Source organism: Dysidea avara, chromosome 5 (assembly GCF_963678975.1).
Source record: "Dysidea avara chromosome 5, odDysAvar1.4, whole genome shotgun sequence".
Taxonomy (NCBI): Eukaryota; Metazoa; Porifera; class Demospongiae; order Dictyoceratida; family Dysideidae; genus Dysidea; species Dysidea avara.
In genome coordinates, this window is record NC_089276.1 from 1,711,403 (window position 1) to 1,733,659 (window position 22,257).

Genomic DNA, 22,257 nt, shown 5'->3' on the forward strand with positions numbered 1-22,257 from the left:
CATTAAACCTACCGAATATGACAGAAGAGGCCCCTTACTGGGGCGTCTGGATTCAGTGGAATGGAATGGTGGACTGGAATGGTGGAATGGAATGGAATGGTGGAATGGAATGGAATAGTGGAATGGAATGGAATGGTACTTAGGTAATTTCAATTAGTGGTCACCTCTTTTAAAAGACCACCTTCTAACAAAGACCACCTCTTTACAAAGACCATTTAACTTTAATATCTGAATTGTTGTTTTAGAGCCCTATAAGACAGTCTTATTGGTATGCCAATGATATCTGATTTATGATACAATACTGTAATTGCTATATACCCCACACAAAAACAGCTTAGCTATACAAAAAAATATGTGTCCACGAAATTAAAAGCAACTGGCAACTAAAGGAGCTAATATCTATAAATGAATGTCAATATATACGGGCAACTAAGTATAATTTACAATAATCTTGGTCCTTTATCATTGACTTGTGCAATCTAACTGTATTAATTCCCTGTAAATCTAATTAGCTAGTAAATTGGTACCTCTCTCAATAGTCCGGTGTTGTAGAGGAGAAAAAAGGCAGCTAGTTCTAAGTCCTTGAATTAGGTTAGGTAATCCTAAGGCTGCAGCACATGTTGCTGTCAGACCTTCAGTGCTGGTCACTGTAAAGTGCTAATAATAATAAATTACTAGCCAATTAGAGTTACAGGGAATTAATTAGGAATGCAGCAAGACTGTATGAGTGAATGATGATGGACCAAATTTTTATAAATTATAGCAAGTTATTTGTCAGTATTTCTTGGCCTCACCCAAATAATAGCTCCTTTAGTTGTCATTTACTTTTAGTTTGATGGGGACGTCACTTTATACAGCCAAACTGTTTTTACATGGGGTATATTTCTGTATTACAAATCAGACATCACTCTGATTTTTCTAGGCATGTGGCGCACAACTGATCAATACGACCATTTTATGGGGATACACCCTAAAACAACAAGATAGCAGCATTTTAAACATTAAAGTAAAACGGTCTTTATAAAGAGGTGGTCTTTGTTAGAAGGTGGTCTTTATAAAGAGGTGACCACCAATTGAAATTACCAAAGTACCGTTCCATTCCACCATTCCATTCCAGTCCAGTCCATTCCACCATTCCATTCCAGTCCATTCCACCATTCCAGTCCACCATTCCATTCCACTGAATCCAGACGCCCCACTTACTGATACTTTTATCCGCGTAAATATTCACGAGCAGTTTGAATTTTTATTGCACATGCGCATATTGCATTTCCGTTTGTGACAACGGATTGGAAAACCACTGTACTGCCACCCGCTTCTCACAGTAAATGTCAGGATATAAACTGGGAAATTGTTTTTCTTAATTGGTTATAACCTGACCATATTGTAATATATTGCTACCGTATTAATCCTATGCTTAGCTTATTATAGAAGAAAACTAGTCGGTCTAATCCGGATATCCGAAAACCGGGTTTTTTTTGCCGCTCTTTGCCCAGCTGAGTTGTCGCTTCATACTCACCTATAGCTCTGTTTCAGATATGTATGCCGTCTCTACCAGGTATGTGTACAGTTATACGGTTATACCATAGATAATACACGTGCACACTGCTATTAAAACACATCTCCTGCTTTAACAATAACGCACGTGTTCCGCATTCAATGCACACTAAAGTAAACAGCTCCTGTGTTAAAGTACACACTACCATACACCTCAATGTGTAAAGAGTTGTTTTTTAAGAGGTACAACTGAGAAGAGTATGCGGTTACTTGAAAATGCGTGCTAAGGTACACCAGTTGGGATGGCACATCCATATCAAACTGTTTGTCATAATTATTTCCACATCAATTTTTCCGTTTCATGTAAATAGCTATAACACTACCTTCTAAACAAACCGCCATAGCTTTCACATGCTTTGTTTAATGGTAGTGAGACTTGGCTCATCACATTCCGAGAAGAAAGGTGATTTGCCTGGTGTGTAAGCTATTTGTGTAATGCTAAAGCTAGAATGAAGCCTTGAAATGCAAAATTTTGTATTTAGAACACACGCGAAACACGTTTGGGCATGTTTTTACAACACATCTCTGTAAACTAACCTGTTTTGCAATTTGTACAGTCGGGATCTTATTAAGAATCTTTCACTGCATAGAATGGTACCAAGTTTAGTGAATTTGGTCGAGGTTTACAACTTGTAATTTTGGGTTTCCAATGGATTATTGTATGGGGCATGACTTATGTTGTCATTCGACAATGAATAAATGTTGCTATGGTAATGTTATCATACCTGTACAGTTAGCATTCGACAAGGGCTTTCTTGGCTTTCTTTAAACATATGGATTGCTGTAGAGATTATATGAGTTAAAGGCTGTAAATTTGTGTTTTTGCTGGTAGTATAAAAATACATGTATTTTGTATTGGACAAGCAATGGCATGGAATGATGAAATTTTTTGATTAGCCTGTTTAACCAAGCTGAGGTTGCTAAAAGAAATCTGGTAATTGCTGCTAGGTAGATATGATAATCAATTACTCGATTCTGCACCTTATCAGCTATTACTGGACAAAGAAAAGATGTACCCTAGATAGGAAGCTGGTTGTACTTGTAATACATATAAGTACTGTAGAAGGGTTAAATGATGGCTACGTATGTGTCAATGATCAAGCAGTTTATGTGAATATTTTTGCAGCTATTATATGGCCCAATCTAATAGATTGAAAATTTGCATAAATTGACCGGATTTGCGAAAAGGGGTCTTCCACACACATCCAATATACTGACTTTGATGATTCACAACTTCAGATTATAATAAGCTATTAGCTTGAAATTTGGACTGTAGTGAGAACCAACATAGGTGAATTGATAACGAAACCCTGAGGTTTGTATCTACTTTGAAAATTAAGTTATGGTCTTCCAAAGTATAGAATTAGATGTGTGTAGAAGAAGACCCCTTTTCGCAAATCCGGTCACGAATATGTCAGCACCAAGTTACAAATTTACAGTACATGTAACTGTAGTTTTACCTAACATCTTCCTGACAGTTCCCCTGTCAAACTTTCGTGCTATGTGTAACTGTGGTTGTGATCTCAGGACAAAGGTAGCTCCCTAATTCATACACTGTATGTACTGCGGTATGTTAAATGCACCTTTCAGGCTTATGAGGTGTATAACAGTAATATAAAATAAGGCAGTCCCATAGTCTTATAGCCATTATTTATTGACTCTTGTCTGAAGGTATCAAGCAGTTAGTGAGTATGAAATCCTGTAAATTACTGTAATGCTTACCACTAAACTGTACCAGGGGTGTAGCCAGCCGGAAGGTGATGGGGTGACAGGTATACCCACGAAACGCTCAATGTCGTAATCATTGTATAAAAGGCTAATGACCCAATGATGGGCTAGCCAACATACGGTGTTGAATTAATTACAGTTAACTAAATCACAACTATGCTCGTACTTATAAAAAGCTATACTGCAGAGTCGAGCTTCATCTCACGTTCCTCACTGTACTCCAACATATTCATCCACAGTCATGTAAAAGCAGAATTAGAATAGCATGTTGATGTGTTATAACTGCTTACATTAGACACACTGAGGCCTGATGTGACTCCTTGCGGTCACGCAGTCGGCTGATTTTGTCCAACCATTCCAAATCCCAGGTAAACTACTTAACTCAATTCCGACTTTATAATCCCCTCTATGATAGACCTTGCTTCAGAGTCACAGTAGGCATAGATAAAATCTCATGCTGCCTCTTCGGCATTTTATACCGGCACGGTGAAACTTCCAGAAAGTCTACAAACATTAACCATGATCGGTGAAAGTTCTTACATTTAACTCTCAATAGGTGCCAACAATTTATCACCCAGATATCAGTGTTTTCTCAAGATTCAATTGTAGAAGGTCACCCGCCTTTGTTCAAAATCTTTGGAGTGGACCATCACATGGGTAGCTGGTCTAAATATAGAACAACAATCCTAATGTTTTCGTGAATCCCACTCATACTGGAAATGACTGTTGTACATCATGATTTCAGACATGTACTGGCGATAACCACCAGCAAGTGCCAGGCTAGCTGATATTGTAAGCAATGGTGATGGGTGAACTTGTAGTTTGGCGGCGCCCGCCCTTTTTGCATGTTCGAAGGAGGCGGCCACCAGACTAGAATTTATGATGGGGGGGAGGGGGGCAGATGCCCCCCCTCACCTACACCACTGAGTTACTGTACTAGCATATTATGCGTGAAGTAGAGTCCCATCCAACTCCATTCTGCCAACATCCTTTTCATACGAGAACTTAGAATGTTAGTATAGGTACATATTACTTCCATATTACATACTGTTGTAATAATGGATCAATACATGAAAGATTATAAGCCATCACTGAATGTATGTGTATTTAACTAGTGTGCAATAGAACATTTTCCCAAAATTGTAATTCTTTAATATACCACTTATACTGTATAAATTTAAATGTGCAGAGATTTTACATGCAGGCAATCACAAATGAAGTACACTTAGCAAAAGTTTTGTAGATATTATATCAGTTATTCTGTTCAGCGCAAAAAAATACAGTAGCACATGTTTGGTGATGGCACAACCCATTGGTATTTTTGTATGGGTAGTAATTATATATATATATATTATACAGTATGGTAGTACTGTAAAGTAGGGGTCTCGAAGATGTGGGCGTGGCCCTTGGAAATATATCGGCCAGAAACCATCCTCTGAAATCCTTCACGGCTACTTGGCACTATTGGTTAGGCTAAATAAAGCTCAAAAGTGCCTTCACATTGATCTAAAATGCTTTCAACAAGTTGCTACAAAATTAAAAAATATATATTTAACGGAATTTTCTACTGACTGACTGACTGACTGATGCCTTCAGACCAGCGTAACTCAATAATGGCTAAGGCTACAGGCTTGATTTTTTCGCTATTTGATGCCACTTCGGCCCTAGAGGTGCCTTTTGGCATGCCACAGTACTTAAAATGCATTTTTCATGGACTTACTAGTATCCTCCTTTGTGTTCCATTCGTCTTTGCTGACAGCAAAAAGTGGCGATTAGCGGTGGCTTCCTTTCCTATAAACGGAAATCGTCTGTATTTTTCATATTGGCTACTTACATTGTAGAGGTGCTTTTCGAACAGTTGTTGACTTGTACTGCTGTGAAACGGGTTAAACATAGCTAACAACGAAGAGTAATGGATACTTCACTTTTCAGACAATAATTGATTAACTGGGGCGCGCGACGCCATTTCTTTTGTTTGATGCGGTATGCATGGGTTCACCAGTCATAATAATTATTTGAAAAAAAGTAAACAAACAAGTATAAGGAAAAATTAGAAATTTCTAACTAGAGTAGGGGTCAAGAGTGCTCCAATACAAAGTACAGAACCAAGCTGGACAATATTAAATCACAGTAAAACAGTTAAATTTTTATATATATACAGGTGTATCTCTACTGTGCCTAAGATGGAAATGCACAGTAAGGATATAACAATTTTAATTGTTTTATTGTGATTTAATATTTTGCACTTTACTCCAGCTTGTTTCTGTACTTTTTATTGGAGCACTCTTGACCCCTACTCTGGTTAGAAATTTCTAATTTTCCTTATACTTTATATATAAGGGAGAGGGGGGGAGAGGCTTAGTGATGTCAGTCCTTTTATAAAAGGTGGGCATATTACTTCCACAGTGCATTTTGACTGTTCATTCAGAGTGCTTGACCACCCTAAGATTATTGCAAACTTAAGGATTGTATATACAAACCATGTTTTCATTTTCACAACATGCGTATTTTTGTCTATTATATGGCATCTTTCACTTGATGTTGTATGGTAGTGTACCTTATGACAAACGTTCTAAAATTATATATATTGTGTACTTATACAATTTATGGTTTTAAACTGTATGTACTTCAAACAGCATGGCCAGTACCAAACTGGTATGTAAAAAGAGGAAGATCTCTGGATACAACATGTATCATAGGGAAATTTTGAAATCGTCAGGTAAGACATTCAAAGTGGTCATCATTATAAGATTATATTATTATTTATGTTTAAATTGCTTGAATTTCACATTTACACGTAGTCTAATATTTCATTTTTTCTTATCTCAAGCATTTCCATGTAAAGCTATACAATTCATAGTGCTGAGGCGTTGTAATAAGTATATGGGTGTATGGGACCAAAGCAATGATGTAAGTAGAAATTAGAAATGTTTTGCAAATGTACATTTAATATTGTGACTGGATGTGCAATAACCGGGCTTATTGCCCATGACAGGAAGTTAAATTTTTTGCCATAAACACAAACCTACATGAATACACTATCAAGATTCACTTCCACAATGCTGGCTGCATTTTCCAAGACCAGTGGAAATCCATACAGACAGTCTGGATTCATAATGGAGCTCTGGCCAGCAAAGAGGCAGCTGTGTGTGGCTGTATAGCTCTGTGGTGTTGGTTTAAGACCTGTGCTGTTCCTTGTCCTTCATTTTAGCCAGTTGTGAGTCCTGTATGGCCCATATCTTGGTCTATTTCACCCTTTTGCCTCTCCTGACATTTTTGTTTCATCAACCACTCGTCCACCACCCACCCATTGCTGAGCTCACCTGATATATCATGACAGGGACTACCTCAATAAATAAACTATCTAAAATGGCGGGAAACTTAGTTTTTGGCTACTTGTTTAGTGGATGGTTATAAAAGTAAGGAATTAGTGTAAAATGTGTGAAATTTGGTACACGTAACTTCATCCATCGGCGAGCTCCAACACTCTAAATAATTAAAACCAGCATTTCTCAATACTTGTGTATAGGCGATAAGTCCGGTTTTCGTAGAGCCAGTCACAATTGGCATTTATCTTAACATGCATACAAGGGTATAGCTCATTCATTACTATATTTGACTGGATTTTGGGAAACCGATCCAAATTGCACATTAAAAGATTTATCATTAAAAGCTTTGAGATAAATGATTTTAAAGAATTACTGTTCTTAAGACCATTCTAACTTGCCAAGGGTAGTGAGTACACGTATAAAATTTACACTAAAAGTACATCAAATATTAAATTTCAGATCATTTCCGCTTTTCCAATGCTTGTAGAGTTTCCCGCCAAGTAAGATAGAAGTTGCATGGATAGGTCGTTATGTCATGGGTGCTTAAAATAGGGGTGAATGGTATGAGTGAGCAAGGGATAGACTTCAAAATGGTAGTGCGCGACAATTGTACGAGATTACATGGCCATAATGGCTCCTTAGTAGTTGAAATCAAGAAAATACTTTGTCAGCTGTAACAGCCCAATAACCAGTACATTACTGATTAATCAAGCCAGGTTCTATGCCAGAAATTGAGTATGTATAGGCATGAAGATTCATTATATAAGTACTATTATATTTAATTGATATGCACTGTGTATATAGAAAGATGAAATCATTCATTTTCTTATTTTCTTACATACAAGCGAACACATATAATTACTGGCTACATTTTGTTTGTAGATCCAAGTGTCTGTCTGGGGGACTTAAATAAAATGATTGGTGAGCAGTGGCAAGCTCTAACCCAACAAGAGAGAGAAGAATTCAACCAAATTGCAAGTGTAGAGCCAACCAGAGTTACTACTTTGAAAGATTTTTTGAATCACCTAGCCAAGCTGGTGTGTCCCATGCATTCGTCAAGGAGAGCATTGGTTGAAACTTCCATTCATTAACATGTTAACTCATGAGTATTCCACTGCAGGTGCTACTTGAAGCACTGCCATGTGTATGTACGGAAAAGATGCATACCACAAGGGAGTGTGGTGAGAGGCTAATGCAGCAAGAGGCAAACTAGCGCTGTATACGACTCAAGAAACCCCCACCCCTGAGTGGTGTATTAATGCAAGTGATCTTCTAGTTTTATATTTTACTTCCTGGTCATCTTGCTTAATGGAGCATTCATCTTGAGTACCCTAACTACTTCAAAGTGTTGTTATCAAACTATCTTTGGTTTTAGTATAATCTTTTTCTAGTCATAGAACAAACTATTTCATACAAAAGTTTATGCACCCTAGAAAAGTAGAAATTTTGTTTTGCAACTTATGTCCACCCAATTTTCTTTATAAAATATTGTAATCAATAATCTAAACTGTTAGGCTAAACACTTGAACGAGTGATAAGCAGCACAGATACCAAGTTTTATTAAAATTTTAGGCATGACCCAAAATTCATTGTTGATTTGACATCAATGAATGAATTCTAAAAGTTTTTTGCATCATAAATACAAATAATAGTCATGTACTGTATACTACAGAGTAATGCAATCAAAGATACTTTTGGTCTGAGATGTTCTTTACTCTGGTGAAGGATAATGAACACTACTGTGGGGGAACTGCAAAAGGGATTTCTTTTCTAGAAGATCAAGCTCCTTATATACCCTATTCCTTTATTGGATATCTTCACCATCCAGTGGCAACAAGTGGTATGTAATCTTAACTTGTGAAAATGTTTTTTATGCATGCTTATGCGTACATCAAAAATAAATGGCCGCACAAAAGAACCATTCACTATGTAGACTTATTTTGCAAGAACGTTTAATTGAAAAGGCCATTTCCGCAATGACTTTGATGTAATATGTTCTACAAAATAGTGTGCGTGGTTCAATAAACTTTTTCTTACTTTAGTTTTCCGGTTTAGTTTTGTGATAAAAAGATAAATATTATAGCTTATTATGTACGGCTGTATGCCCAGTAGCAGTCAGTTCAAGTGATCTCCTTTGTCGTAAGTGTGTCTCCATATAAGTTACCCAACAGCAATGGATATGAATCCATGTTTGCTTACAAAGTGTGTTGCACCTACTAATCAATTGGTGTGGCTTAATGAAGGACAGTACCACGCAATCTTGATAGGTAGGTGTGGCTCAAAGAAAGCTAGGATGTGAAAAGACTAGACTATGATGCATTTATGCACTTTCATGTTATGAACTGATGTTTCATATGTGATCTAATCAGGGTCAGACCGAGATATTTTCTAAACTAGGTCAAACCTGACAAAATTTGATTTGACTGACCCGGTCCTGATTTCAATGCTGGTGTGCATATATTTGTTTCATATAATAATGTGTAAAAAATTTTGTACATGTGAAATTATTTACTTACATGTACTGTAGGTGCTCAAATCCTTGCCGATACGGATATAAACGTCAAGAGGAAACAAGTTGAAGAAGTGTTCAACAAGCTATATGGTATGAATATATGCCACCTACTCAGCTGTAAAAAAATAAAACACCATTCATCAGAAATTTTCCAATTTTATTTTCATAATAACACATTATAATTAAAGTGCACATACCAATTGTACCTGAGAGAATATTTTTTTGGGTCAGTTACATAACTTATGGTTATGCGCAATGTAGGTTTAAAAATACATTTTTTTCTAGAATCACTGTTGAAAGCTTCATATATATATATTTATAGGGGAAGCAAATAGAGATGGCAGTAAAAAGCTACCATACTCTAAAATATCCAGCTTAGGAATAACTGTCACTGGGTTACCAGATGGTGTTTCATTGAAGCATCCCTCTTCCTATGGCCGGAAGCAACTACAGTCTATTTTAGACTGTAAGGAAAGACTGATAATAAACTGTAAGGTTTTAAAATTAAACATGTTGTATAAATGACATATCTTTTAGTTTGTAGTCCAGTACATGTTGACAGACAGTCAAGTAGAGGTTAGTCGTGCTGTGTTGGGAACTACATATTTATCACGTTTATTGGTTCAGTGAATACTACTGCTGTCAGTGGAGCAGTTGGTAACAGAACTGAGGATGATCAGTCAAGAGGTTAATCGTGGTGTGTTGGGAACTACATATTTATCACGTGTATTGGTGCAGTGAATACTACTGTCGGTGGAGCAGTTGGTAACAGAACTGAAGATGATCAGCCAAGAGGTTAGTCATGCTGTGTTGGGAACTACATATTTATCACATGTATTGATGCAGTGAATACTACTGTCAGTGGAGCAGTTGGTAACAGAACTGAGAATGATCAGCCAAGAGGTTAGTCATGCTGTGTTGGGAACTACATATTTATCTCATGTATTGGTGCAGTGAATACTACTGTTGGTGGAGCAGTTGGTAACAGAACTGGGGATGGTCGGCCAAGAGGTTATTTGTGCTTTGTTGGGAACTATATATTTATCTCGTGTATTGATGCAGTGAATACTACTGTCAGTGGAGCAGTTGGTAACAGAACTGAGGACGGTCGGCCAAGAGGTTAGTTGTGCTGTGTTGGGAACTACATATTTATCTCATGTATTGGTGCAGTGAATACTACTGTCGGTGGAGCAGTTGGTAACAGAACTGGGGATGATCAGCCAAGAGGTTAGTTGTGCTGTGTTGGGAACTACATATTTATCACATGTATTGGTGCAGTGAACATGTTTTTATATTCAGCCATCATATTATAGGGTAATCTACCAACCATAGCAACCATTGATAAGCAACAGAATTTTTAATGTTACACCAAACAATTGTTACCTAGCTACCCTGGTTATGGCACCAAAGCAAACTGTTGGTAGGAAACCTTTTTGTTGCTGTGGCATTGAGCTTCAATCTGGTCCCACCATTATTCAGACTTGAACATGTGCGTTCAACAGAACCATTTCACACAAGTACAGATATTTGCTGAATCCTAAGATTCTAAAAGCCAACTCTTGACGTATTGCATCAAGGGGATATGTATACGGACCATTAAATTATATTGTTATAATATAAGTCATAGATCATTTTGCACATCTATAGTTCTGTTGTAGAGTTTATGTATAATTTATTAGTTTCCATTGATTAACTTATGTGTATAAATGTTTTTGAATGTGTTGGTTGCAGGAACTGTGCAGTTTGAGAGTGATGAAATTGTTGTGCTGTTGTCACCCACAAGACAACCAGTTGGTCTTGGACAGGTTATACAAAGCCAGGATATACATGGTCACACTATTTCACCAGCCCACATAAAAGTACAAATTGATTACATTATTCCAGGAATTTGTCCGCCAGTTCCTATGCCCTTTGATGATGGTGAGCTTTGTTCGGGGCAGTTTGCTGCTTGGCCAAGGAGTCTAACTACTAGTGCAACATTCTAAGCTAGACAACTTTCATACACCAGTTTCTGTTATGTAACTCTGTAGCTATTGGAAGTATAATCCTGTGCACTGTAACAGTACTGATGTTGTTTCTTTATCATTAAAAGTATCTTTAAATTATATTATATTTTTGCATATAAAATGAGACTACATACATTTGATTGTTATGCTCGAAATAGTTATAATTGTACCTCATGCAACTTTTCTTGGTACAGAGGAACCTCAGTTGCCTTCATGCCAACATTTCTTGACCTTATTAAGCAGGTAGCTACCAGTATATTAGACTGGTTACTTCATACACAACTCATTTAGGGATTAATACAATGGCCAGTGTAGACAGGTGACCTGATTAGGCTTGTTAAACTGTATTGAGATGGCAAAGCATGCAGTACATATAAATGGCTGAGACATTCCTGGTGAGGTGTTTAGAGTCAACAGATTAGGAGAAATATTTTGCACTTCAGTAAATACAAGAAAACACATACTGAGAGTACCACCTCAGTTTTCAATGCTGAAACTTTTGGTTTGAAGGTAGAAACACTGCTGATTTCTGAGATTTGTGATATTGAAATCTAAAAGTCTGCCAGATCTTTGTGCATATGGCTAGTGTCTTAAGAACAGAAGTGTTACTACAAAGAATATAGCCATGCCAGGATTTGTATGCAACAATGGCAAGTAATTCTTGTCAGAAATACTCTTTCAATGAACAAACGATCTAATAATATTGTGTTTGTGCATCACATTATTTTTATGAGTTTGGTATGTTATAAAGATTTGAGATGGAAATGCATGCAACAAAAATCCTATTATGAGTGATCTAAATGTCTATCGTTATCAATCATTGTTGCTTTTTAAGTGACAATATGATCCTATTAAACAACATAGCTGCACTTAAAAGTTATTTAAGCCATCGACTATGCAAATTCCATACAAAGTGTGTATTGTCTCTGTTGTGCTCTGTACACCACAGATGTTTACAGCTAATAAACCTCTTACTATGGATATACAGGTTTCTCAAAGGTGATTCTGGCTGTAATAAGGTTATGGTTACACTGTAAGTCTTAGCCATAACCTTTGTACAAAAAGATGAGCTGTTGTACCTATTACATTTTATGCAGTTGAATGACCTCAGTATCATGTCTAAGTTTGGCTTGTGCTTATTGCACTATAGACGAGTACGTACTCTGATCTTTTTGTTCTCTTCGATTTGCACAAATCACTACTTCCTGTAGATGTATTATCCATAATTTTAAAGAATTTTATCCACAGCCAGTGAATCTCTTACCATTGCATGCACGATGCCTGTATGTAGGTAATACATAATAATTTTATGCTACTTTTAATGATAAGGCTTTCTAAATAGGTGCCAAACACACCAAAAACATGAGACACACTGCAACTTAACAGTATAGTGGATTTATAAGAATCAATAGAATATTGAAAAAACTTAAATGTGCTATGTCAATTATGTAGAAGCCGGTAGTACATAGTATAAGGTGAAAATGCAATAGATTCTTATTGGTCTATTACAAAAGTGTCTATGTATGTCTAAATATGCTTATAGGCTACTGTGTAAGCTAGAGTACTGTAAAGATATTGACCACTAACACAATAGTTGACTGCTCTATTAGAGTATTTGTTACAATATTAACCAGTAAAAGTGGGAGGACTATGGTCCTCAGCCTCCTCCATTTCTCTACTAATGAACATTACCAATCTAAATGGTTTGAACACCTGAAAATGTGTTTAGGTCTAAGGATTTAGAAGATACAGGTAAACCAGTACATTTAATTTAAAGGCGTGGTCATTTTCACATATTTCACAGTGGATTAAAGCTTCGGCACATATCTCATGTTGTCCCTTGGGGTCAATTACCCTAGAACAATTGAGAAATATATACTCTCCTAAATTAAGTGCATACAAAACTTTGTCAGATCCTACACTAATGTGACAAGATCTGTAAAAGGGGTTTATATGTACTTTGCAAAATCTGGTGAAGGAGGTATACACCAGCTGGAAATTTGATCTATAATACCCCTAGCATAACACCATAGCTTTGTGCATTACGGTGCTCACATATGAGGAGCTGTGATCAGTCAAATCAAGCTGGAAAAGTTACACAACCTATTTTCACAGATGCTGTTAAATATTTTGAAATATTGTGACATGTCATTGTGTGGATCTTCGACTTGTCTTATGTACATTAAAAGCAAAGTGTTTTTTGGTTCGGCTGCAAGACAGTTCTTTCTTAGACAATCTTAGTAGATTTTCTGCATATTCTTTTAAATCATTTCTTCCCATGAATGAGCCAACAGGTCTTGAAGGGTGAACTTCTAGTAATGGTACGTATGGGTTAAATTAATGCACATGGTATTCTCAGTTACCTTTATGATTAGAAATATTAATATTGCTGTTTGAGCTTATAAAGTGTTCCAATTCTTGTCTGGGTATTTCTTGCTCTCTCTGCAATATATAAATTCATATTAATTTAATACTCCTCCACATAACTAAAGATGTGTACATCAAGACCAGACTGATTAAAGCGCATGAAGCTTTAAAAAACAAGGACGAGTACATTTGTATGTGACATAATTAGTTTAATATTTGTATACATGTTACAGTGTAACGCTCTCTAGACATATTATTGCGGAAAATGTACAAGCTGCAAAACTGTGGACAACAGGTGTAGGTAAATAGTAAGCATGCCATAAGGTCAATTGATTGAAGTCAAAGAATTGAATGTGTGTGGAAGCCAAATCTGCTATTTGTTTCAGCACTAGACAGTAGTTACCACTTGATAGCATACAATATGTGTGCAATGTATTGCAATAAATTATTACAATAAATTCTTCTCTGTAGGATTCCTGAGCCCTCCAGTTGGCTGGTGTAGACATCATTGATTCTTCATCACTATCTGTCTCATCATCCCATGAGACTGATAATGCCTCGTCATTAAAATATGATGAAATACCATCATTATAAAGAACTTCATCATCGTCACTAAGTTCAGGTGATGTACTACCTACAATAACAATACGTAGTTCAGTTTTGACAATGCATGTATACATTCAGTACTATGATTTGAGCCATTATACAAATAAAAGTCAAATGGAAATGTAACAGTTTGGGCTAAACTGGATAACGAACAACAGCTTACAAAACTTTATCCTTTGACTATCTAAAATCAACGGAGGTTTATTATGCAAGAACTTTCTTCATGCTTAAGCAGTATTTATTAATTAAAGTTTACAACATAATAAGATCTAATCAAAAACAGCCAAGCTGTAAAAAAAGGTGCGGCCCCCAAAAAGGCCATGGTGAAAAAAGATGTGAAATCCAAGGTGGCGGCCAAGAAATGGCTGTGATGGTAGGTTAATGGTTACATTTTAATAACAACAATTCAGGTGAATTTGGTGCCAAGACCAAGCGGCACAAAATTCACCTGAATTGTCATTATTAAAATGTAACCATTAACCTACCATCACAGCCATTTCTTGGCCGCCACCTTGGATTTCACATCTTTTTTCACCATGGCCTTTTTGGGGGCCGCACCTTTTTTTACAGCTTGGCTGTTTTTGATTAGATATCACTTCTTTTTGTATTTGTATACTGCAAAGCCGGCCTATGGCTGGCTTTGGGGCTTTTTTAACCCATGTGTTTTTTTCTTTACTACAGGAAGAAGAAAAGAACTTAAAGAAGAATTTAATTATTTTTGATTTTATTAGTAATTATACAAATTATATACATATATTTATTACATGCCCATTATTCCCCACAGGATAATTTTTTGCAGCTGATCTCTCTACTGGGTGACTTGAAATGTAGCTGAACTATATACAGGATGGTTTCTTTGTAGCTGAACTCTCTACAAGGTAACCTCTTCTAGCTGGTCTCTCTACAGGGTATTTTGTTTCTAGCTGAACTCTCTACAGGTGATTTGTTTGCAGCTAAACTCTCTACATGGTGGTGTCTTTGTAGCCGAACTCTCTACATGATGGTTTCTTTGTAGCTGAACTCTCTATAAGGTGACTTCGTCTAGCTGAACTCTCTACAGGGTGATTTTTTTGTAGCTGAACTCTCTGCAGGGTGATTTGTTTGCAGCTGAACTCTCTACATGATGGTTTCTTTGTAGCTGAACTCTCTACAAGGTGACTTCGTCCAGCTGATCTCTCTACGGGGTGATTTGTTTCTAGCTGAACTCTCTACAGGTGATTTGTTTGCAGCTAAACTCTCTACATGGTGGTTTCTTTGTAGCTGAACTCCCTACATGATGGTTTCTTTGTAGCTGAACTCTCTACAAGGTAACTTCTTCTCTACAGGGTGATTTGTTGTAGTTGAATTCTCTACAAGGTGGTTTGTATGAGGCTGAACTCTCTACATGGCGGTTTCTTTGTAGCTGAACTCTCTACAGAGTGATTTGTTTGCAGCTGAACTCTCTACATGATGGTTTCTTTGTAACTGAACACTCTACAAGGTGACTTCTTCTAGCTGATCTTTCTACAGGGTGAATTGTTGTAGCTGAACTATCTACAAGGTAACTTCTTCTAGCTGATCTCTATACAGGGTAATTTGTTTGTAGTTGAATTCTGTATAGGTGGTTTCTTTGTAGCTGCATGAACTCTGTACATGATGGTTTCTTTGTAGCTGAACTCTTTACAAGGTGACTTCTTCTAGCTGAACTCTCTACGGGGTAATTTCTTTGTAGCTGAACTCTCTATATGATGGTTTCTTTGTAACTGAACTCTCTACAAGGTAACTTCTTCTAGCTGATCTTTTACTGGGTGATTTGTTTGCAGCTGAACTCTCTACATGGTGGTTTCTTTGTTGCTGAACTCTCTACAAGGTGAATTCTTCTACCTGATCTCTCTACAGGGTGATTTGTTTGTAACTGAACTCTGTACAAGTGCGTTTTTGTGGGTGATCTCACTGCAGGTTGATTTGTTTGTAGCTGAACTCACTAAAGGGTGAGTTTGCTTGTAGCTGAACTCCTTGCATTGTATCTAGTTTCTAGCTGATCTCTCTACAGGGTGATTTGTGTGTAGCTGATCTCTCTGCAGGTTGATTAATTTGCAGCCGATCTCTCTACAAGGTAATTTGTTTGTAGCTGAACTGTCTGTAAAGTGATTTATTTGTAGCTGATCTCTCTGCAGGTTGATTTGTTTTAGCTGAACTCTCTACAGGGTGATTTACTTGTAGCTGAACTCCTTACATTGTGTCTAGTTTCTAGCTGATCTCTCTACAGGGTGATTTGTTTGTAGCTGATCTCTCTACAAGTTGATTTGTGTGTAGCTGATCTTTCTACTAGTTGATTTGTTTGTAGCCGATCTCTCTACAGGGTAATTTGTTTGTAGCTGAACTCTGTACAAGGTGCTTTTTTGTAGGTGATCTCACTGCAGGTTGATTTGTTTGTAGCTGAACTCACTAAAGGGTGATTTGCTTGTAGCTGAACTCCTTACATTGTGTCTAATTTCTAGCTGATCTCTCTACAGGGTGATTTGTTTGTAGCTGAACTCTCTATAAGGTGATTTGTTTGCAGCTGAACTCTCTACATGGTGGTTTCTTTGTTGCTGAACTCTCTACAGTGTGTTTTGCTTGTAGCTACTCTCTACAGGGTGATTTGTTTCTAGCTTATCTCTCTACAGGTTGATTTGTGTGTAACTGATCTCTCTACAAGCTGATTTGTTTGTAGCTGAATTCTCTGCAAAGTGTTTTGTTTGTAGCTGACTTCTCTTCAGGGTGATTTATTTCTAGCTGATCTCTCTACAGGGTGATTTTTTTGTAGCTGACCTCTCTTCAGGGTGATTTGTTTCTAGCTGATATCTCTACAGGGTGATTTGTTTGTAGCTGAACTCTCTACAGGGTGATTTGCTTGTAACTGAACTCCTTACATTGTGTGTAGTTTCTAGCTGATCTCTCTACAGGGTGATTTGTTTGTAGCTGATCTCTCTACAAGTTGAATTATGTGTAGCTGATCTCTCTGCAGGTTGATTTGTTTGTAGCCGATCTCTCTACAAGGTAATTTATTTGTAGCTGAACTGTCTAAAAGGTGATTTGTTTGTAGCTGATCTCTCTGCAGGTTGATTTGTTTTAGCTGAACTCTCTACAGGGTGATTTATTTGTAGCTGAACTCCTTACATTGTGTGTAGTTTCTAGCTGATCTCTCTACAGGGTGATTTGTTTGTAGTTGATCTCTCTACAAGTTGATTTGTGTGTAGCTGATCTCTCTGCAGGTTGATTTGTTTGTAGCCGATCTCTCTATAGGGTAATTTGTTTGTAGCTAAACTCTCTATAAGGTGATTTGTTTGTAGTTGATCTCTCTGCAGGCTGATTTGTTTTAGCTGAACTCTCTACAGGCTGATTTGTTTGTAGCCGATCTCTCTACAGGGTAATTTGTTTGTAGCTGAACTCTCTACATGGTGGTTTCTTTGTTGCTGAACTCTCTACAGGGTGTTTTGCTTGTAGCTGATCTCTCTACAGGGCAATTTGTTTGTAGCTGATCTCTCTACAGGGTGATTTTTTTGTAGCTGACCTCTCTTCAGGATGATTTGTTTCTAGCTGATCTCTCTACAGGGTGATTTTTTGTAGTTGACCTCTCTTCAGGGTGATTTGTTTCTAGCTGATTGCTCTACAGGTTGATTTGTTTGTAGATGAACTCTCTACAGGGTAATTTACTTGTAGCTGAACTCCTTACTTTGTGTCTAGTTTGTAGCTGATCTCTCTACAGGGTGATTTGTTTGTAGCTGATCTCTCTACAAGTTGATTTGTGTGTAGCTGATCTCTCTGCAGGTTGATTTGTTTGTAGCCGATCTCTCTACAGGTAATCTGTTTGTAGCTTAACTCTCTATAAGGTGATTTGTTTGTAGCTGATCTCTCTGCAGGTTGATTTGTTTTAGCTGAACTCTCTACAGGGTGATTGCTTGTAGCTGAACTCCTTACATTGTGTCTAGTTTCTAGCTGATGTCTCTACAGGGTGATTTTTTGTAGCTGAACTCTCTTCAGGGTGATTTGTTTCTAGCTGATCTCTCTACAGGTAGATTTGTGTTGATTTGTTTGTTGCTGATCGCTCAAAAGGTTGATTTGTTGTAGCTGAACACTCTGCAAAGTGTTTTGTTTGTAGCTGATCACTCTAATGCACCTATCAATGTTAAGCCCCACTACCCCCCTCCCGGGCTTACTAGGGGATTAGTGGGGGATTTTGACCTGATTTGATCTGAAACTCTGCCCCACTAGTGGGGCATTTGACCGCTCGAAATTTTAGGCGTTTGTTTTAACTTGCAAGCTGAAGGAATTGACCTGTTTCCTAAAGTACCTAACAGCCATACTACATGGAGATTTGACCACTAGTCGTTCCCCCATGGGTGGAGAATTTGATTTTTCAAAAAGTCAAATCCCCACCATTTCCCCCACTACGCCCGGGAGGGGGTAGGTGGGGGATAACATTGATAGGTGCATAAAGGGTAATTTGTTTGTAGCTGAACTCTCTCCACAGTGACTTGTGTGTAGCTGAATTCTGTGTAGCTGAATTCTCTAGAGAGTGACTTAATTGTAGCTGAATTCTCTACACAGTGCATGATTGTTTATAGCTAGCTGAACTTTCTTCAGTGTGACTTGTAATGTTCTGAATCTCTATAGTGATATATTTGCTTAACTCTCCACATGGTGACTGTCTTCTTGCTGAACTGTCTATAAGATTAACTGTTTGCAGCTGAACTCCCTACAGAATAACTTGTGATGTAATAAAATTCTATAATGGAGTAAATAAATTAGCCGAATGCTCTATTAGGGTGACTGTTCTATTAGAGTATCTCGATCTCGCATTTGCTACATGGAGTTGGCTTTCGAATCATAACTCAGTGGTTTGTAATCCGATTCTTCTGTACTACTGCAAGGACTTTCTATGAAGATTATTCCAGCTATACACCGATTTTCAGTTCATTGCTCTAAGCGGTTTGCCTAGTAGGCGTGAAAACTAATACTTTTTTATTCATAAAAATCGATCGCGTAATTGTGACACAGGTTGGGTTTTGTGTCATATCTCCGTGGTCTTTATCTCGATTCCTTTCAAACCACCAAAAGGCACTCCTACGATGGTTACTCCATCTACATAGCAATTTTCAACTCATTCCATGAAGCGGTTTACCCTGTAGGCGTGACAACAAATCGATCTTGTTTTACGCGAATAATCGGTCATAACTCCTGAATCATTCATCGGATTTGTACCAAATTTGATGCTAGGATTCGCCTTTGGACTCCCTTTCTGTGTGCCACATTTCAAGGCGATCGGAGTACGCGTTTGCTTGTTATAGCAATTTTTGCAAGTGTGCGAAAAGACGAAGAAGAAAAAAAAAACGAAGAAAAAAAAAACGAAACTTTGGCAGCTCGTATCTCGGAAATGGCTGGAGCGATTCCCTTCAAATTTGGAATGTAGACTCCCTTGGCTGGCGGGCAACTGTGTAGCAAATTTGGTTTCAATCAGATAAGTGATCACCGAGATACAAAGGTGTGAAAATGACGTTTTCGTTCTTCCTGTCAATATACTCACGGTGTGGCGCGCTGGCTTCTTGGGCCGCACGACACACTATCGTGTGTCTTGATATTGGCAGTTTAGTAGTTTACTACACATATGTACACATACATAGTACAAAATATACTACATATATGCCATATTGGCAGTTTATCTGTATTATCGATATATATATATATCATTGGCAAAATACTGATATTAGCAGTTTAGTGGGAAATTACCATCTTCATCATCAATCCTTGCCATAGAAGAAACGAGCAGTTCTAAAGCAAAGAAAATGATAAATCTAGCACAACTTTTACAGCCTCTACTTGACCCACCCTCAGTTGTTCTGTTACCAACTGCTCCACTGACAGTAATATTCACTGCACCAATACACGACATAAATATGTAGTTCCCAACACAGCACGACTAACCTCTTGGCCGACCATCCCCAGTTCTGTTACCAACTGCTCCACCGACAGTAGTATTCACTGCATCAATACACGAGATAAATATGTAGTTCCCAACACAGCACAACTAACCACTTGGCCGACCATTCCCAGTTCTGTTACCAACTGCTCCACCAACAGTAGTATTCACTGCATCAATACACGAGATAATATGTAGTTCCCAACACAGCACAACTAACCTCTTGGCCGACCATCCCCAGTTCTGTTACCAACTGCTCCACCGACAGTAGTATTCACTGCACCAATACATGAGATAAATATTTAGTTCCCAACACAGCACAACTAACCACTTGGCCGACCATCCCCAGTTCTGTTACCAACTGCTCCACCGACAGTAGTATTCACTGCATCAATACACGAGATAAATATGTTGTTCCCAACACAGCACGACTAACCTCTTGGCTGACCATCCCCAGTTCTGTTACCAACTGCTCCACCAACAGTAGTGTTCACTGCATCAATACACGAGATAAATATGTAGTTCCCAACACAGCACAACTAACCTCTTGGCTGACCATCCCCAGTTCTGTTACCAACTGCTCCACCAACAGTAGTATTCACTGCATCAATACACGAGATAAATATGTAGTTCCCAACACAGCACAACTAACCTCTTGGCTGAACATCCTCAGTTCTGTTACCAACTGCTCCACTGACACTTGGGTCTTCATCTGTAAGTGAGACAACTTTCCAACACACACATGTACATACACAACACACATGCATACACAGTATTACACAAACCAAAGCAACTGACCAGTTTCATTTGAATGGAAATGGAAACATGAGCTGGAATTATCCGTAGATAAAAAATGCAAATAATTTTACTCTAAAACATCAATGTAAGAGACCTGTATAACTGGTCAGGGGAAAATGATTTTCCGTACTGGCCTCTGATGTGCCCATGGAAGGTGGTATAACCTCTGTAAAGCACATTATTTTATAAGTTCTGATGGAGAAACAAGTACCTGGGACTATGTTTCTGAATAAAGATAGCAAATCTGTTAATTTGGTACTGAAAATCAGTAACTTTCTTGATATCAAGCAGTAGCACCCAGATAATTTCTCTACATCTTTTTCTTGTTCATGTAATTGTAAATGGATTTCTTCTTGGCTTCTCTTTAAAGATGCTATCTGCCTCTTATAATATTCCAAGCAATTTCTCATTTCATCTTTTAGTAAAGCTATCTCTTCCAGTGACCTTTTTGCAGTCCTAAATTTCTGTACGGCTTCACGTTTCACCTCTATTGGGATCGATGTAGCAATTGATGCAAGGCTAGCTGTATAGCTATTCCGATGGATATTAATTGCAGCTTCCCAAATCATGTGATCCTCCACCGGTAAACCTTCATTAAAAGATCTCAACATCTTCTTAATTTGGTTATTGACTGCACTAACTCGCTTACTTAAACGAGAATCAATCGCAAGTCCATCTACAGCAAAAATAAATGATATTGTACATAGCTTCAATGGGACACTATGATATGTGGATAGAATTGAAGGACACAAATCTGTTATATGCATACAAATAAATAATCTTAGCAAAGTAAGGCGACCTATAGCTAGGAATGAAAGCATTAAACTGTACCAGCATATTTTGCCTTTAAGGTAAGTAAAAACCATCTTTCTCTTGCTGCTTGCTCGAGTTTTAATAAAAGACACATTCTGTGCTCAGATGCAACCAAAGTTTTAGCTTCCCGATACTGAGTAGATGATGTAGACCATCTTTGACGGACACCATTTGCTTGTTCTAAACTTTTAAGCTTGTCCTCACACTGTGTAAGGCACTCTAAAAGTTGAGAAGGCGGTACAAACAATGGAGAACTTGGTTCAACAGTACTGATTGAAGTAATAGAAGACCTTTACAAAAGTAGGACACATATTGTAAGAACTAGAGATGAAAGAGCATACGTACTTAATTTCTTCGTGCATATCAATTAGCTTGACATACTTAGCTTGCCATCTCTCAGATAAATTTATAGCTAGAGCACATGCAAGTAATCTGCACATACATACAGTATCTCACAGATATACCACTTGAATCTTGTAAAAGTTGAGATCTCTCCTCCTCTTCCCACCTTTCAACATCAGCCATGGAAAACTGAACTGTGATTTAAAAGTCGGCAAACAAAAATTAGATTGAATGCTTAATTGTGAACTTTATACTACA

General features: G+C 37.6%; 2 protein-coding genes across 11 annotated transcripts in view; one reads left to right on the forward strand and one right to left on the reverse strand.

The window, feature by feature from the left end:
• The first annotated feature begins 1,472 nt into the window (after window positions 1–1,472).
• Window positions 1,473–11,238, forward strand: LOC136257097 (general transcription factor II-I repeat domain-containing protein 1-like). 6 transcript variants are annotated; one of them, XM_066050221.1, is made up of 15 exons: window positions 1,473–1,558; window positions 5,922–6,004; window positions 7,497–7,651; window positions 7,735–7,874; window positions 8,287–8,454; window positions 9,142–9,216; window positions 9,449–9,616; window positions 9,664–9,702; window positions 9,754–9,813; window positions 9,865–9,921; window positions 9,973–10,029; window positions 10,081–10,137; window positions 10,189–10,245; window positions 10,297–10,353; window positions 10,858–11,238. In XM_066050221.1, the coding sequence occupies exons 5-15, from the start codon at window positions 8,319–8,321 to the stop codon at window positions 11,109–11,111; spliced, it is 1,017 nt and encodes a 338-aa protein (XP_065906293.1). In that variant the 5' UTR covers window positions 1,473–1,558; window positions 5,922–6,004; window positions 7,497–7,651; window positions 7,735–7,874; window positions 8,287–8,318; the 3' UTR covers window positions 11,112–11,238. The 6 variants fall into 6 exon arrangements, with proteins under 6 accessions (XP_065906293.1, XP_065906298.1, XP_065906297.1 ...); XM_066050226.1 differs by lacking the exon at window positions 10,189–10,245; XM_066050225.1 differs by lacking the exon at window positions 10,081–10,137.
• A 9,168-nt stretch (window positions 11,239–20,406) lies between these two features.
• The window catches only part of LOC136257084 (uncharacterized), a 43,845-nt gene continuing 41,994 nt past the window's right edge, over window positions 20,407–22,257 (reverse strand). For 4 of the 5 annotated variants that reach the window (XM_066050203.1, XM_066050204.1, XM_066050207.1 and 1 more), the window contains 10 exons: window positions 22,122–22,193; window positions 22,003–22,069; window positions 21,676–21,947; window positions 21,056–21,520; window positions 20,939–21,010; window positions 20,845–20,876; window positions 20,699–20,758; window positions 20,591–20,647; window positions 20,483–20,539; window positions 20,407–20,431 (listed from right to left, as the gene is read on the reverse strand). In XM_066050203.1, the coding sequence (XP_065906275.1) occupies window positions 20,645–20,647; window positions 20,699–20,758; window positions 20,845–20,876; window positions 20,939–21,010; window positions 21,056–21,520; window positions 21,676–21,947; window positions 22,003–22,069; window positions 22,122–22,193 (1,043 nt within the window). In that variant the 3' untranslated portion in view covers window positions 20,407–20,431; window positions 20,483–20,539; window positions 20,591–20,644. The remainder of the gene's footprint in view (window positions 20,432–20,482; window positions 20,540–20,590; window positions 20,648–20,698; window positions 20,759–20,844; window positions 20,877–20,938; window positions 21,011–21,055; window positions 21,521–21,675; window positions 21,948–22,002; window positions 22,070–22,121; window positions 22,194–22,257) is intronic. The other variant, XM_066050206.1, reaches the window with a different exon arrangement.